Below are 19,107 nucleotides of genomic sequence, written 5' to 3' on the forward strand. Positions count from 1 at the left end.
TTAGAGGGGGAGGGGGGCCAAAACAAGAGACCTTCTAAATAGATCTTTAAAACCAATAAACCCTGTTACCAGCCTGGGTTCTAACCTCACCCTGTAAGAAACCAGGGGTCGATTTCACAAAGAGTAGGGTTTGTCCTAACTTAGGACTAGTCCTAGGAGATATTAAAAAATGTATGGCTAGTCCTAACTTAGGACAAGTCACTTGTCCTAACTCGAGATAAGACTAGTCTTAACTCTTTGTGAAATCCACCCCAGGAAAGTAAGTGCTTTCATTTACATTCAATGAACAACAAACCAAAACCTAAATATCCAACAGTTTTTCAAGTAGGGGTAGATCTACAGGGCCATGCACACTGGTACGTCCTACGTGGCGGCAATCAGCAGCAAAATAAAGGAATCCAATCTGCACTGCAACTTTAAAAATTGGATCAGAACTCTAGGTCTCCATAAAAGAAGATGATAATTTAATCCCAACACCTGCTTGGCCAGTGGAGGGTAAAATAGGCTTGAAGGGGTTACCAGGGGGAGGTTACAGCACATAGTAGAAGATAGCTCTGGTTAAACCGGGAGATACCGGGACTAAATCTCTCTCAGTACACTACAAGGTGGTGTTAATAGACCTTTAGCTTGGTGCAGCCATCTTGAATTTCTCCCATTGAAATCAATGTGACCAAACCCAGGCTGGAAGAACAAAATAGTCTGGTTCCTAATTGCAAGATGATTATTAGCATGCATTATTGTAAATCGATACGAGGGACATGACCAAGATGGAGGCAGCATGATAAATGTCTATAACATTAGTCTCTGAGAGAGCACAGCCATCCAAACATTCTACTTTATAAAATGCATTTTTAAGTGTACTTGTATCAAGTCTTTAAAGGTACTGGACATCTTTGGTCATTGTCAAAGACCAATCTCACTTGGTGTATCCCAACATATGCATAAAATAACAAATCTGTGAAAATTTGGACTCAATTGGTCATCCACAAGAAAAACACCCATGTTGCACAAATCTGTGTGCTTTCAGATGCCATTCATTTAAAAAACATCAGTCCTGAAGTCTTTAAATATTTGGGTGAGAAATTACCTTTTTTCTCAACACTATGTTACTTCAGAGGGAGCAGTTTCTCACAATGTGTTATTCTATCAACAGCTCTCCATTGCTCATTACCAACCAAGTTTTTATGCTAACAATTATTTTGAGTAATTACCAATAGTGTCCAGTGCCTCTTATAATAGACCGATTGCGCTACCAATGTTTACATGAGATCGATCACGTGACCTATTGTTGGTATAGAAATACACAGCTACGCATAAGACATGGGATTGCTCGTACCGATGGACCAGAATCTGCTGTATTTTCAATAAATAACACTTTTTTATAAAGTTGAATGTTGTGACATTGATTTAAATTACATTTGCTGTTTGATATTTCCAGTATTCTACTACAAAAGAGGTTTCTTTTGAGAGTATGAGGTTTGAGCGAGCCCACGCGCCGTGGATTTTGCGCTGTGCACAGCGTGAAGTCGGGCTGTGCCAATGGAGACCGCATAGTTGTCCGATTCTAGCTGACAGCTACCCCTTCTAATCAAGTAAATTTTGGGGTGAAAATAAAGGGATTTGCAGCTTCTTCAGGAGATTTTTATTGAAAATATTGGCAGCAAAATCATTACAATGAGGACAATATAAAACCGAACTTTCCGTGCACAAACACATGACATCGTGTGAACATTCTCGTGGAATTTCCTAGCTGGTGGAACTGTGTTTTACCCAATTACTGGCATTGTTCAGCCCCAGGTAAGGTCTCGTTACAAAATCCAGAATATTCGTCAGTGATTTTGAGAATGGAGTCTTTATGTAACAAAAAATTGCAACAGTAATCATGTCTTTTAAACGCATGTTGATATTATGCAGCACGCTGTGTTTGTTTACATATAATACCCACTAAAGGTTACGTGACGCACGGAGCGCAATCAGTCTATTACATGTATTTATTGCCTTGCTTTAATAATGGTTTGGTTTGGAATAACACTACATGGAATGCATGAAGACTGTGAAGGTAGACACTTGTCTTTGGCAGCATTGATCACATCACATCACTTCACCAAACATGTTATTTATTCAGGATAGTACCCCGACAGATCTATGCCATTCTTAAAGGTACATGTGCACCATTAGACCGTCGCCTTGCCCTCTCAAAGATGAAACTCTATCGTTCATCTTAATCAAAGTGGATTCAAACAGAAATTTTTCCAAAGGAAATGTTTCACTGAATAACAAGTCATTAGATTAAAAATAATTGTTTTCATTTGTACAAAATTCTTCCATGATGTGTGTTGAAATGGTTGAAACTGCTGCCATGGAGGACTTACACCACACACTAGCCAGCCATACTGTATGGCTGGCTAGTGTGTGGGCCCAGCGTACACTGTTTGCGGAATCTGACATCATCACTGAGTGAATGATGGCATTTGTTATTTTCCATCAATTAAAATCCAATAGCACTTTAAAAGCTTATTATGCAATGGCCCACTACATTATTATTACTACATTTGGATGGGATCAGATGGTTGTACATTTGTAGCTGTGTGGTTGGTGTGTGTAAACAGTACATGTAATGTGGTATACTAAAATACAAGTTTACGAGTACTTCATCAATTTCATCCATACTCGAGACAAATTTTATAAAGTTTCCATTTGTGACTAGAGAGGACTCTGGGTTTTTTCTCATGAAAAGTAAAAACAGTGACATCTTCAATGACTTTTATGGTTTTATTTTTTATTTTATGCACAAATCCCTCGAAACATTTTGGATGTCGTTATGTGCATTATTGTTACAGAATAAAATCACAGGTATGGGTGAAACCTGGCTTTTCCAATTCACTCGGCTTCGCCTCCTGAAGAAGAATCTACTTCAAATTTCCCCACCAGAGTATATTCTGCGACAATGCATCCAACATTTTAGAAATATTTTTCATGCCAATTGCACTACTCCAGTACAAAAATTCACACCCGGATTAGCTTTCAGGTCGAAATAGTCAACTTTTCTCTCATCTCATACATGTTTACAAACAGCCCAAACCATGAAAGATGACAAAATTTAGTACGAATGACGATGACATTGTATTAATTCAACCCTCCCTGATCACACCAAACTCTGCCACCCGCTTTTAGAGACTTACTGCCCAGAAAAAAAAACACTGACTGACGAGTTAATGAAATTGTCAATCATGAGGAATAAACGAGCCACCTAATGTATTCATTTATTAATTATAATTTTACAAAAGTAATCACCGGGTGAAACCTAATTAAGTTTTTTTTATATTACATGACATTGGTACTGGTACCAGATAATCCTCAGACAAATTGATCAAAATAGTAAAAAAAAAAAGGAAATTCTAATTTGGGAACAAAAATTTGGTTGTAAAAGTGCATCGTTTAGAAGAGTTTATATGTTATTGTCTGTTTCAGACCCTCATTTTAATTAAGGAGTGCCAATGCGCAATCATTCTTCTCTGCACTCTTTACCCAAATATAACTGTATACAAGGAGCGCAAGAAATAGCGTTCCTTCAAACTTAAAGTTGATTTACTGTTGGGGAAAACAATCTTTTTTACAGCAGAAAATTAACTTCCGGTATTGGTAAACACAATGATAAAATCCGACAATCTGGTATAATGTGCATTTTACAGTTATTTCAACAATTATTTTACAAAATTGTTGATTAAGTTTCACTATCCAGACTATTGAAGTTTGGTCATGAGGAGAGCAAACAACTCTTCTCATAATTCTTGTTTAATGAATGAAAAACAGGGGGACTGGGATGAGGCCCTGTTCTGAAAATCAATGCTGTACCATCTAAAACTACCCTGAAACTACATACCAGGATAGGACAGGGTTATTTGTCACAATCAAATTTAATGTTAGTTCAAAACAACACAAGCAATTGAATGACTGCTATTGTCTTACTTGCCTATAATAACAGGATACATGACTGCTATTGTCTTACTTGCCTATAATAACAGGATACTTGCCCTGTTTCTACCTCCATGACCTGATCCATCAACACTGCTTAAATAATTAACAGATTGTAGCCATGGTGTTAGTCTACTCATGGTCTACTGTACTACAAAACATGATTAAAACAAAGTCTACTTTGCTGAGCTACAGTTCTATAAAATATTAGTTGGGAACAGCTAAAAAAAAAAACAGAACAGAAATATTAAAATTCTTGAGGTTAAAAGCGGAAAAACTCTTGAGACTCAGTTTTGAATTCACATTTAAGATCTCATTATTGTAGAGATTGCATATTTATCACTTGCTTAAAAACGTTAACACTCCTTCAAAATGGAAAAAAAAACAGCCACCCCAACCATAAAAGAAGGGTTAAGTAATAATATTTTTTAAGCATTATTAGAAACCAGAGTTTTGTGAGCTGAAACCAAATCTAGCACACTCTAAAAAACACTACTGTACATTAAGATAAATCAGGGACATGCAGTTTACTGAAAGAAAAATCCAAATGGAATTGAATTAGTTGGTTAATTGAATGATATTAAGGCCTCTCATTTTACCTTGGATTTCCTCGAAGAAATCTAAACATAAGGAAACAATGTGAATATAGGATGGCGTCAATTGTGATTATCAGCTTAGTGTAAAAGGCTCTAACGCAATGTGCTTTCCTCTCGAACAATACCATTTATTAAATCCGGAACTTTTACCTGCTCTAGAACGGCACCCAGAGTAGAATGACAGAGTGTTTTCATATAGTGAATTCACACTGTGATCACATTATTATTTCATTGACGACTACATGTTCATCATGTGTTAACACAGTGAATAGGGAACAGAACTTTAAATGGGTCACAATGTATTTTTACTCTCAATATGACACTTGCTGACCTTTTGTGAAAAACCTGAAACCTCTACGTAAATCCAGACATGTTCCATTGTGATTAAAGTGCCCAGTTGGCATGATTTGGGAGCCTTAATGTAACATCTCATGTATCGTTGGCCCCAATAAAAACAAGTTTCTTTGGTGTCAGAGCTGCCAATATTTGCATCTTGAAATCAAGAAATGTTCAACATAAATAGGGACAAATTTTTCAAAATAAGGGAGAGATTTTCAAATTTGACCATCAGAAAATGTACGATTGGTTTATTTATTTTTCAGAGAACTTTCTGCAGAATCATGGAGAGTTGGCAGCTCTGTGATTTGTACCAACTTCAACCAGTCAATAACTTTTCTATTTTACAGTGAATATCATGTACAGGCTTTATCATTACAGAACATACCTTTCTTCACCCAGTTGCATGAGTGCAATGCGGCCATAGTCCCCAGCGATTTTCCGGAACACAGAAAACAACATCACAACAATCTGTCCAATTGAAAAAAATGAATCAATCATTCATATTTAATGCAGAAGATTATGGGTTTTAATTCCTGTAAAATATGCAGGGTAAAAGAATAATGTAGTTTTTTAGAGTTTATATAATGAACAAACTTTACAGTTGAAAAGGTGCACAGCCTGATTTTCGTGGAAACAAATTTATATTGTTTATATTTTAATGATTTCAATAAACCCAAAATAATATTATTTATTTAACTTTTGAATGTCTTTCATTGAACAAATTTTGACAGAAAAATGAAAAACAAAACCTTTGCATGTATGCCATGGCCGTTTCACAAAATACGAATGCATAATTGTCATTCGCTGACAATAAAATAATTTTTAGTGTTTATTTAACTACCACTCATGAGTGGCAGATTTAACTGCAATACCGCCTACAGATGAAAACTTAATTACTTTCACTAAATTCATTTCTGATGCAGACAATGTAGTGCACGTTTTTATACCACGACAATAAATTGTTTTTTTTATTGACTATCACTTATGATTGGCAGATTTTACCACCTAAAATGAAAGCTTAATAACTTTCTCATTTCCGTTGATGACTAAGAGCAAGCTAATCAAAACCTTGGGACAATTAACAACTCGCTCAGTGGTGGTGCAGATAATAACGAGAAGTCATCTCGATCCCAGAATATGAAAGTACATAGTCCTGGCTGATTTCCTACCTTTGCCAAGGTAGAAGTTAAAAAGCAGGACAGTTCTTTTCAGAACTGAGGAGTCTCCCGAATTCCACGAAACTACTGTAAAACAGTAAAAAAGTTTCCCAATCTCGAAAAATCTACTCCAAGGTAGTACTAGTAATACATAGTTCTCAAAAGAGCATAATCTACCCGGCAAATACACACATGGTGTTATCGCAAACCAAATATATATATTTATCATTCTATTTTCTTTAAAAATTGTTATTACAAATACAAAATTGTGGGTCAAGCTGACTAAAAATCAGACCTTCATGTAATGAGTATGTTTTAGAATATCGGTTACAAAATGTAACACCAAGAAATAGGACTATTGCCTAAACATCTGCCATTTGTGAGATGATGTGTCTAACTGGCTGCACTTTGCTAAACATGCACACCCCACAGTTACATACCTGAGTCTGACCCCTAAAAAGCGGTAAATTTAAGTGGTTTCAGAGGGAAATCTCCCCCCCCCCCCCCCGGATCTGTCCCCTTGGAAATTGTCATTGGCTGAAAGAGGGTGATTCAACAGAAGTTTGTACACAGTTCGCTCTACAGGGGGGACAGAATCTCCTGCCATATGGACACTCTATTATAATTCCAGAGTTGAGTTTTCTAAAAAATTAAGAATGCACATATACTTTTACCTCAACTAAAGCCACTCCTTAAATACAAGTCATTGTATTAACCTTGATTACAAATTTGCGGTAATTAGTCTCGAAGCCAGTTCACAAATCCCTTGGGGTGTGATTAAGATGCACAGGAAAAAGCGGTAATTATTACACTGTCCAAATGTTTGGTGAGAGACACATACATTGCATTTACCAATCCAATGGCTGTGCATTCTTATCAACTATTGTACACATGTTGGAGACTGTCACTCTTCCAGAAACCAATGCAATAATTTGCACACTTTTCTAAACAATATTCATTCCTGAATCTAGACAATTTAGAATGTAATTTGTTACTGCTATGGGCTTGGAGTCACTCGCACCGCTGACAAAAGGGGTATGAAGGACAGTGAGAGACTTTTGGGACGCTTGGTGGCAGCAGACTTACCAGGTAAAATCCATTGTTCTCGGTCATGTGCGCACACACAGAACTACATAAACAATGGAAATTTACCTGGTAAGTCTGCTGCCACCTAGCGTCCCAAAGTCTCCCATTGCAGGCCTGTATGACATTTTCTCCTTGATAAAGGGAACCCTATGAGGAAACTGTAAATTTCTAATGGAGCATTTCAAGGGCACCAAGGCAATGACCAGGGGGCATAGATGCAATAGCCTCCGTTGCCTCTGTGAAGTTCCCAGGCCTGCATGTATAAATTTAAATTGTTAGAGGTACATGTAGTATCTTGAAATGATGGCATTTCCACCTTTTGGAAACTCCTGGAGTTAAACTTTGAGCAAACTTGTTTTGTGTTATAGTTACTTTTGTGCTTAAGCAGCTTCTACATTGTATTGGGCCCTGTAGTGCCATGTTATTTATGCTTGAGAATCATTGCCATTTGTTTATGATACTTTCATACTTGACTACATGTATGCATTCAGTTTTACACATTACTGTGACACTCATCTCAGCAGCTGTCTAGTTCCCTTCAGTGCAGAACCAAGGTCCTTAATGGACACTAGAGCAATAAGATCTCCTGTTTCATTGACAATCCTTCTCACTACAGGTATCCCTCAATGTCCTTAGAGTAATGGATGAACGAGGCCATCCCAGAGACTTAAAGCACTTCTTATGCATAACACAGAGCAAAAGTATTAATGTTGCAGCACCATTATCTAATTGATTTGGTCTTTCAGACAGTTTGCACTTAGCAGATGCTGAGGTAGTGTCATAGTGATATTGTAAGTACTCCAAAATATATAATGACCACAAACCTGAATGACAAATAAAAACTACAAAACATTGGTGTGAAACACTACAGCTGTTGATAATCTAAAAAAGGATTCTCTGAAGTATAAATGGTTTGAATTTATTTATTCACCCAAAACATTTGAATCTGAGAAAAGAATCATGCATGATTGTTTCTCTTTTTTTTTGTTGAGGGTTGGTGTCCATCATTTGCAAACGCTACGTGGAAGGATTTGACATTCTTGTAAAAAATACTGTGACAGCTTTTTTATTTTTCGCTTTTGAAGATCCAATAGGTTTTATTATCTCAAAGAAACCACAATAATAGTTTCATAACAATAATCACCTCACTGGCAAAATTTAAATTAATAATTGACCATAATGTAGGTTCCCTTACCGCAAAGAATAGGATGTTATAGCCGATGTTAGCCGGGATACCTCCATACTCTAAGAATGTGATTGAAGTGTTGTTCTTTCCTGCCAGGATGCAATTCTCTTCCACAGACATGATGGTTCACCTTACACGGGATGCAGATCTAAAATAAATTTAAATCAAGATAAATAAATGACAGCTCAAATTTTTATCTTGCAGACCCGTATTTCTCAAAGAGCAATGCAAACAACAAGCCATTTTGAGGTATCAGTACTGCGGCACTATTAGGTAGAATCAGTAGACACCCAAACCAAACGGTGCACTCCTATGAGGTACGGTGAAGTACGGCTGCACTATTAAGGTTAGGGTCAATTTGTATGTAGCCACACAAACCAAACCGTGCACTCCTATAGTGTTCACCATATCCCAAAAAGGCTAATCAAGAAAGGAGGGTTTTCAAAACTATGGATTTGAATTAAAGACCTTCACAGTGACATTAGACTTGTGAACAAGTCATTAATGGTCCCACGCGGTGAGATAGTCGAGTTGTGGCGGTGCTCTCGCAAGATCACTGCTCTCGCGCGAACTGCTGGTTGCCGGACTTCTACTCAATAGTCGTGGAGAGCAGTAGTCTCGTCAGGCCAGCAGTCTCGCGAGAATACCGCGGGAATCGCGGGGAGAGTCGGAACGCTATCACCGCGACAGACATTTAACGACTTGTCCACAAGTCTAGTGACATTTAAATACCACTTACCACGTATGTATTTGGAACGAATAATACATTTATTTGTCATTAACATAAACTTACATGTATTTAAAAGACTTTTTTAATGAAACTCTACAAACAGTGATATTTAGAATTTCCAGTCCAAGCAGACCACCTGAGGCAGCAAATTATTGTCTTGTTTCCCCCAAGGAGAGTCTTGACATTTGAAATACATGTCTTCACAATCTAATAATGAAGTCAGACTAATAATGGAAAAGCTCATCAGAATATATGTACAGTAATCTCACAAAGTGACAGACAGTTTCCAGTTCCTTGTTGTTTGGTTATTTCACTTAGTGCTGACAAAATAATTATGTGTAATAATATTTCACACAAAAATGAAAACTTGTGTAATAATTTTAACAAAGTGAAATCTTGACAGTTTTCAGTTTCTTTTTGATTATATTTTATATTTCACAATAAAAAGACAGACTTTTCCAGTTGCTCGTTGAAAAATGGGTAATTTCACAAAGTCAAAGACACTTTCCTGTGAGTTCCATATTAAGAGGGCCGCATGAGATGTACATGTATTGATGATACTGTAAGGATGACAGCTACCTGCGAGTGTCAGTCTAGCATAGATGAATTACCTGGTAGCTGTATCAGTACTGAAGGCATACAATATATATGTGAGTGGGCTGTATATACCTCACATAACATTATGATAATTGTTCAATGACAAGGATAGGGCCACCACATCACAGCGTACATTCTACTAATTAAATATATAAATTAAATATTGTGGGTTACTATTAACAATCTGCCTGAGGTTGTTAAATCAATTCCTGGTCTCCTGTGCAAAGGATATGCATTATGTAGCACTGCACCGATATACGTGTATTACTGGTATTTTGTATTTCACTGTCACTCAGACATTTTTTTAATGTCAGAACCATGTCAGAACCAAGCTGAGCATCACTTTTGGCATGAACAAGGTTTTTTTTCATTCAATAATATTAAGGATTGTGCATCACTTGGAATGAATCCAGTTTATCCATTCTGATTGGTCGAGAGGGCATCACGAGGGGTTGTTTGAACGGATGATATAAGATAACACCAGTAAAAAGTGTTATAACATGGGCGTGACACGCGCGCTTGCACCAGCGCTTATAAGACAGTTTCTTCATTCCTATTGGTCGAGAGCAACGGCTGAAACAGTTGTGCTACATCACGCGATACGCACACATCATCTCCTTATAAGGAGTTGTTTACCCGAGGGCCTTACCATTTCACTGCTGGAGGGGTGTTGTGTTGAAAGAAATCATTGAAGAATTAAAATTTTGCATTTATTTTACCTTTTGACCAAGAAGGGTTGATGTTTTATTATTAATGGGAATCAAAGTGTGTTGAATCGGTTTTCAACTAGTGGTTTAAACCCGCCGAGGCCTAGTTCTTTATAATTTACCTCGACTTTGTCTCGGTAAAATTATCAAGAACCAGGCCTCGTTGGGATTAAACCAGTAGTTGAAAACCTCTTCACCACGCATTGATTCCCTTATTATTGACTTATACAACCTTCAAATAAGTTTTTTAAAAGTCCTTCAATATTGTCAAGAAAAATGTGGTTATTTCTTATTCAATACATTTGTTAATTTCGTTTACTGTCTTGGCAGTGGCTATGTTATTCAAATAGAATAAAACGCCAAAGCAATAATCTTGAAAATTAAAAGAAATTCTTTATAAAAAATAAGTTCTTAAAAAAAAAATGTACTCCTGAGTGTATTCGTATGCCAAGTAGATTTTTGTTTAATTAGCTTGATGTGATTATTTGTACACTGTGGATATGAGCTGATGTAATTATAACTTTTACTTTATGAAAAAAAAGTAACAGTTAAGGCTGACATTTGTACATATCTAACAGACTTTTCAGACCTCATAGGACATTTTTTCAAGGGCCCAAAAATTGTTCATAATGTAGGAAGAACTATGTTTGCCTTTCGTTTTAAGGTTATAGCTGCTGTGGGTACCATTTACATCAGGAAAAGGTTTTACATGAATTATTTAAGCTGTAAGTATGCAGTAGAGTGTTCGTCTGAGAATTTGTTCTCAGGATTTGGGAATGAACTACATTATAACTGGGGATGAGAGAACATCAGACTGAGACTACCCCCCGCCCCCCCCCCCCCCCCCCAACCCAAGGATGAAACACATTGCACGACTGCAGGTGTTATATGCACAATTCCTAATGCAAACCGCTGCCCACTGAATTAATTACATTCACACAATACTGCACAACCTTATTAAGTACATGGAGGCCCACAACTCGCACAGTATCCCTCAAGTAACAATCTCCCATTCACTCCTCAATGGCCTAACCCTGCATCCTCATACATTGATTTATCCTTTCAATGATGCCAGCTAGAAGCTGTCTGTATGCTGGAGGTGGATGGGAGACGAGAGCGGGAAGATAATGCCACAGGATTGTTTGGTCGATGCACCGTTCCCCTCGCCTGGCATTTTCACTGGGTTGGAGGTAATTTGTTGGGAGATCAATGACAGAATCGATTGAAGAGGAGGATTTTTGTTTGGACAACAAGTTCAATATTGTTCTCCCGTGAAGAGACAGTAGGGTTTAATAAAGTCTGATGCTGTATAAATTGTCTTACAGGATTATTGAGTCTAAAATGAACGTGCATGGAAGGTTTAAATCCGTACTTGAATTCCTTAGCACAGACAGTAAATTGTAGGCCTACACTTTACTGTAGTGTACATAGTATTATCAACATCACGTTGGAATGGCCCTGTGCAGGATCAAGGGGGAGGGGCAGGACTCAAACTTAGGAAGGGGACTGCAGGGCTTCCTACATGGGTAGGTCAACACTTTGACTGGAGCAAACTTGTTTTCTTACAAGACCTGAATGAAAATGAGGGCACAAAAATATTGACACAGTTCAACATATAAACTTTTTTTTTCGAGCAAGCACTAAAAAAAAAGACGTTTCTCATTTGGCTTATTCTGTGATTAGGCCTAAGGATACCACTGGGGTACTCAACAGAATTGTAAGATATCAAACTAAAATTCAATATTTGAACATCATGAATTTACCTATTCATTTATTTATTTATTTACCTATACAATATTTTTGTTCTTAAAGATTTATACAGCAAGGTAGATTAAAGTTGAAAAATTTAGACTGCTGGACTTTTCCGGTCGGGAATGTACTTGCCAAATACTAAACACAGTATACATGTACATGCACCACCGAAGTTGATACACACCTTATTCAAAAGAAATTAATTTAAAATCAATTTGTACTGACAAAGTCTGTGTGCACACAACCAAAATCAGAAGGGCCTGTTAGAAGTGTTGTTCCTACATAGATTTGTGACTTGACCACTCTTCATTCCTTCAGCACAGTAGGGCCTATTCAAAAGGAAAGTTCAGACTTAAGGTCGAGTCAAACTGCAGCAATAACCAAAACGATAACGATCGCGACGCAAAGAGAACACATTCTACTGGGTCATTCTTGGTATTCTGCATGGAGCAATTTAACCACCAATAGAAAAGAATGCATTCTCTTTGCATCGTTTTTGTTATCGCTGCAGTGTGACTCGGCATTTAGACTGGTCTATAAAGAAAAGAAACCCCTTAATGTGATGTTCTGAAAAACATACAAAGTGTTCAGGATTTTCTTCAAGGCCAATTGACAGTTAATTGTCAAGTAATATTATCGCATTTTCATGCATGGTCCTTATTTTTTACACGTTTTACTCAAGGAAAAAAATTAATTTATTAGTGAAAAAAGAACAGAGATTGAACTAATCCCACACCCATCCCAGCCCCTCCTCTCCCCGCAGTGAATCTACACAATTAACCAAACACCTCCTCTCCTACATCACAGTGATCCATTTTCCATTGGACTCAAAGCATGAGAGAACTCAAGAGGCTTTTGTTTCTAAAGACAAGATTGACAGTGTGCAATCAAATCATAATGAACAGCGTTAATGAAAGATGACGCACAGCGCTTGTTTAAACATCAAAGGTTTCATATAATGAGCAAGTGCCTGTGTGAAGCCAGGTTCATACTTCCTGCGAATGCAAATGTTGAGGTCACAATTTCGCAACAAATAATTTGCCATCAGTTGAGCGGTTAAACTTTTGCGAAACATTCCTTGTGAAAACAGAGTTGTGGCGTTAATTTCACTTCAAATTCGCTTTACCTTTGATTCGCAAGAAGTATGAACTGGGCTTTCAACAACACACTAGTAGAAACCATAAATGGAGTCATGCTGTATGAACTCAGTTTTAAAACAGGTAGAAGCATGAATTAAAGCTTATTTGATAGAATTCAACCAGATGAGTCGACTTAGACCATGAATTTAGTAGGGTCCCATTTCCTGCAAACAATATAAATCAGTGCAATTTTGTTTTAAATTTGTTGGTATTTGTAGGCAAAGATTTTGCCAATATTTGTGTCAACACGACATACAGCAACCAAACAAAGCATACAACAGATTGCTTTAAATCTTCATGGTACACAGTAGAATACTGTAGCCAAGCGTATTAATAACTAACTTCAGGACCAATCAATCATTATGTGTGGTCTGAAAGTTGTGGTCCAGTAAAGATTTAAAGCTACAAGCCCCTGAAGTCTTGGGGATTTCCCTATGAAGTCTTAAGCAATTACCGACCCCCCCCCCTCAAGAAAATATATCTGTGCATGCATTGGATGATATAGCTTTATCCTCCCTCCTACTGATACACCATTCAAAACCATTCAAAATTCACTAACGTTTACAACCCCATCGTTTTTGTACACACATGGTAGTACCATTTGAGCAGGGTCAGAGGATGGATGATAAGCTGTACTACCACTCAAAACCATTCAGATGGTTTTGAGCTGTGCATACACTGTACCTGTGTCCGTTACCATAGCCAAATGGTTTCAGATGGTCAGCAAGCTGTTTAACAAATCCTGTAGTGTCTATGACATAGTGTGTGGTAACCTCGTAGCCAAGGACAGATTGGTCACCCCCACACCGCCTGGTATCACTCAGTCATGACAAAATGGGATCCTTGATGCACCACGTAAAACAATCCTCATAGGATTCTGTACCAGCTGCACCACCATTCAAAACCATTTGGGGAACCAACTCTCTGCACAGCTATCATACCATTCAATACCATTCACTTGAATGGTTTCAAATGGTGTATCAACTTGTTACAAAAAGGCGCCGATTGTAGGAGGGTTTTAATACAAAAAACAATTACTGTGCTAGCCAATAAAAATTAAAGGGACACGTTGCCTTGGATTGGGGGAGTTGGTCTATAATATGAAAAGTGTTTGAAACCGTTCGTTATGAAATGCATGGTTAGAAAGATGTTTCCACACAAAAATGCCTTGAAATTACAAGGTTTTCCTTTTATTTAGCGAACTAACACGTTTGGCCATTTTGTGGAGTCAAAAATTTTACTCCACAAAATGATGTGCCGTGTTAGTGCATGGCGTGTAAAGAAAACCGTGCAATTTGGAGGCATTTTTGAGTTGATCATTAAATTCTACTTTTAAAACATCTTTCCAACCAATCATGCATTTCATAACAAACGGTTTTTAGGCGCTTTTCATGGACCAACTCGCCCGATCCAAGGCAACGTGTCCCTTTAAAGTACTCAAGCACAACAATCTTGATCGAATCAATATGTGGTTAATGCATTGTATAAGTAAGTATGTAGTTGTACATGTACACATAAGTGTAGCGCCCAGTAGTTTAGTGTGATCAATATAGTGTACACGTATACAACCTGTCCTTCTTTGGTTGGTTTACTTTGGTTGTGTTAGCAGTTCTGCAATCAACCAAATTTTTATTTTCTCCTTTGATTTATAAGTCTGCAGTGAAACAAGAAAAGCATGATTATGTTCCATTTGCAACGCAGAGCTGACAACATTTGCAGCCATGAGATTGTGTTACAATTTGACATTTGATCATGAAATAGGGAAAACATTTCCATTGGTCAGCTGAGATTTTTATTTATATTTGCAAATTGCATGCCTATTTCCTACAGGTTCCAGTTCCGTTCGTGCGCATGCGCGTATAGTCTTGGTGCAACATCTGGTTTTCCTTTCACACACAGCGCGGCCAACTCACCGACAGCTCCTGCATCGCCCGTAACAAGAAACGTCTTACATCAAGACTAGCGCGGAGTATCTGCTCACAACCGGTTAGGAAAAGTTTCCGCATGGCGCCACCACTTTTTCATTCGATATGAAATAATATAGTATCTAATTTACCTCATTGATATATCCCTTTTTGTAAAAATGAGTGAAAAAGTGGTGGCGCCATACGGAAAGTTATCCAACTAAATTATTCACAGTAAAACTAAAAGTTAAAACATAGTATTTTTAGAATTTTACTCACCTAAAAACAAATTATTGCAAGACAATCCTCGCGAAGATCCCCGACAGTGATTTTATGTGCGAGTTGAGACAATCCTCGGGAAATTAAGTATCATGTCCAAACATGGAAAACAGACAATTACGATGTTTAAACTGACAGAACAATTCACTACACCTATTTGACCTATTTGCAGTGTATATGACAGCCGGTGAAGGTGTGTGCATTTATTTTAGAGCAGGGAACAGTGAGTGCACCGCGAGCAAAAAACAACAGATGAAAAAAAAGTAAACATATTTGCTTGCGCATTTGGCCAGACCCCTTGACGTTATGAGCACAAACCAAAGCCTTAATCAATATCACTTTTAAGGGACCTGACCATTACTGCCACTAAAACACAGGAGGGCGGCATTTCAAAACGCCATCGAGAGTTTAGTGGCAAAATAATCAAATTTTGTTTACAAGGGCCCCTCCCACTCTCCTCACATGGCCAATTTCATAAGAGCTAAGCGCAACAAAATGATGCTTACCAGAATAACATTACAGCCAGACTACAATGTCACTTGTACAAGTTGTGACTGGTATCTTGCTCATTTCTACCTAGAAGAGTTGTTTAACAATATTGTTAAGCAGCTCTATGAAATTGGGCCAAATGAGAGGAGCGGATGGACCTGCCAGGGCTTTATCAAATGAAAAAAAAAATGAAAAAAATAAAAGTGAACAAAATGGACACTACAAAAGGGCGCAAGAGTTTGGTATTTAAATATCATTTGAATAATCGTTTATTGAATTGATGATTCATGTAGAGTAAAAAATTCTTTGATGAAGCTTTTCAGTTTTATAAAAACTATAATCAGTCATTTACAAAGAAGCGTTCTACCGTTAACTAATATTTGAGGAAAACTATGTTAGCTGTTGAAAAAAAAAAATCTGCAATCAATTTTAAAAAGTGATTGTTTATTAAATTATGAATAGGGAAAATCACTAATCATTACTCAGCTGTCGTTCATAGATATGCTTGGACACTATCAGTAATTGCTCAAAAGAATTGTTAGCATGAAAACTTACTTGGTAACAAGCAATGGAGAGCTGTTGATAGTATAAAACATGAGAAACGGCTCCCTATGAAGTAAAGTCGTTTTCGAGAATGAAGTAACTTTCCGCGAATTTGATTTCAAGACCTCAGAGGTAGATTTTGAGGTCTCGAAATCAAGCATCTGAAAGCACACAACTTCGTGTGACAAGGGTGTTTTTTCTTTCATTAATACTATCTCGCAACTTCGATGACCAATTGAGCTCAAATTTTCACAGGTTTATTTTATGCAGATGTTGAGATACACAAAGTGAAAAGACTGGTCTTTGACAATTACCGATGGTGTCCACTGTCTTTAAAAGAACCAACCATAACATTGATTGTACATGTTTTACGGCAGTGGACACTATTGGTAGTTACTCAAAATAATTATTAGCATAAAACCTTACTTGGTAACGGGTAATGGGGAGAGGTTGATAGTATAAGACATTGTGAGAAATGGCTCCCTCTGAAGTGAAGTAGTTTTTTATAAAGAAGTATTTTTCCACGTATAGTTATCTCGCAACTTTAACGACCATCTGAGCTCAAACTTTCACAGGTTTGTTATTTTATGCATGTGTTGAGATACACCAAGTGAGAAGACTGGTCTTTGACAACTACTAATAGTGTCCAGTGTCTTTAAACAATAATTCATATAATCTAGGCCCAATTATAAAGAGCTGAAAATATTGCTTACAACATTTCTGCTTAGCAAAATTAAGCAAGATACCAGTCACTGACACTACATGTTTTAGCTGGTTTCCTTTTCTGGTAAGCAATATTTTTGTTGTGATAAAACATTTCTTTTGCGTTTAAGCAGCTCTATGAAATTGAGCTCAGATTACAAATAACATCAAGAGCTGATATTTTCAAATCCTGTAATGTAAATTCATCTGTTCAGGATTCTTTGTATGATGCTGACGACAACTGCACCTAGGGTTGTGATGAGTATTTGTACGATGCTGACCACACCCCAAACTGTGATGCTAAGAAGTGTTTGTATGCTAAAAACCACAGCCCAAACTAGGGCTTTGAGTAATGTCTCCATCATGTTGATGCTTCAAGGAGTGTTTAGACCATCTTAAATCCAAACTATTCTATGTACTCTTGAAGAGCAGCAATTTCTTTATAAATCTTGATCAATATCACGATGTTGGACGGTTCATTGGTCCTTTGTCAAGATCGATCTGCTCTGTCAATTTCTTAGTCAGGCAATTTGTTCTTCTAATTCTATCTGGTTTTATATTTTTTCTCTGGAGGAGAAACTAGATTTCACCCTCTTTTTCTTTGGATGACAAGGTTCTTCTCTCGTGGTATGTCCAGTCAATAAATCTTTATCTGTATCACGAAGGGTGGTTCACTGATTGTTTGTCACGATCTCTCTGCTCAGTCAGTTTCTTAGTCAGGGCAATTTGCTCTTCTAGTTCTATCTGGTTTTGTCGTTTTCTGCGTTGCCTCTCCAAGTCTCTCTCCACACCTTGATGCAGACTCTGATTACAGAAAAAGAGAAAATACAGGAAATAATTATGTCAATTTAAAATTAAGGACTTGCACAGGTATTCCCAGGTTGTATTGTCAACTTGTATGTGATCCCTAGCTATGAAAGTTACCCTAAATAAAAGGATCGGTCACACAGGCCTTGATAACGAGAACGGAAATCCCTAAAAATGCACGCCCTTGATTGGTTGAATGAGCATGTCATATTCTGCCTGGAGCAATTTAACCAATTGATAGAATGCGTTCTCTTTGCGTCATGATCCAGCCTTATCGTTATCGCTGCAGTGTGAATCGGCCTTTAATGGTACACAGACATCATAGGTTAATCAGTTAATGGCGGAAAACTTTCTGTATCCTCCTGACACCACTTTTTCAGTTCACTAATATTAAAATAAATGGAGTTAAAACCATGGAGGTAGAATAACGTACAGCTTGATCCGTCTTTTTCTTGTAGTGGACACCTGTAATGATCCCTGTTGCAATCACTATAGAGGCAGCTAAAGAAACTTTGGCTGAAGTAGACATGTTCAACAAAAATCGAAGTAAATACAACACTCAGTCAGCAAATCGGGTGGTTGGTTGTTCGGTATCAATATCACTGCAGCACACGGCAGACATTATTCAGGGCCTTATGCAGCACTAGATATTAAACAACTTTATCAAGGGTGTGATGATCTGGTCAAGTGAGACAGAAGAAACGACCATGTTTGTTCTGCACCGCATCAATCAACTCGAAAGTAGTAGACTAGAATCATCATCCGTTACGCGTTTCGATCGCGATCATAATTTATCACAAAAATTCTGCACCACATAACTTACACAGCGCCCTCAAGAGACCTCAAGAGTGGTGAGGTTACTACATTATAAGTAGGGGTAATCTGGGTGAATTCCACAGAAATACAAGATTGAAATAATTAGCAGTAGGAAATATTAACTGCCTTATGACTTAGTTTGACAAGGTCATTCCTTCCTACATAAAATGGTTTCATTGTGCATACAAATTGGTGGGTAATTTTGATTTGATTTACCCAAACTAATAAATAGATGGTACTAACAAACCTATTTTTAAAAATGGATCGGTCCAACATTTTTTTTTGTCATAATTGATTTTTACG

At 37.4% G+C, this 19,107-nt stretch overlaps 2 protein-coding genes across 5 annotated transcripts in view; both read right to left on the reverse strand.

The window, feature by feature from the left end:
* LOC117289759 (CSC1-like protein 2) overlaps positions 1-15,669 on the reverse strand; it is a 68,893-nt gene extending 53,224 nt beyond the window's left edge. For 2 of the 4 annotated variants that reach the window (XM_033771035.1, XM_033771027.1), the window contains exons 1-4: positions 15,448-15,669; positions 8,349-8,487; positions 5,296-5,378; positions 4,575-4,595 (exon numbers count right to left, since the gene is read on the reverse strand). In XM_033771035.1, the coding sequence (XP_033626926.1) occupies positions 4,575-4,595; positions 5,296-5,378; positions 8,349-8,459 (215 nt within the window). In that variant the 5' untranslated portion in view covers positions 8,460-8,487; positions 15,448-15,669. The remainder of the gene's footprint in view (positions 1-4,574; positions 4,596-5,295; positions 5,379-8,348; positions 8,488-15,447) is intronic. The other 2 variants (XM_033771040.1, XM_033771039.1) reach the window with 1 other exon arrangement.
* Positions 15,670-17,074: 1,405 nt separating this feature from the next.
* Positions 17,075-18,787, reverse strand: LOC117294858 (protein PET117 homolog, mitochondrial-like). The gene is made up of 2 exons (XM_033777403.1): positions 18,422-18,787; positions 17,075-17,985 (listed from the first exon to the last, which is right to left on the reverse strand). The coding sequence occupies exons 1-2, from the start codon at positions 18,515-18,517 to the stop codon at positions 17,839-17,841; spliced, it is 243 nt and encodes an 80-aa protein (XP_033633294.1). The 5' UTR covers positions 18,518-18,787; the 3' UTR covers positions 17,075-17,838.
* Positions 18,788-19,107: the final 320 nt, after the last annotated feature.

This window comes from Asterias rubens, chromosome 1 (genome assembly GCF_902459465.1).
Source record: "Asterias rubens chromosome 1, eAstRub1.3, whole genome shotgun sequence".
Taxonomy (NCBI): Eukaryota; Metazoa; Echinodermata; class Asteroidea; order Forcipulatida; family Asteriidae; genus Asterias; species Asterias rubens.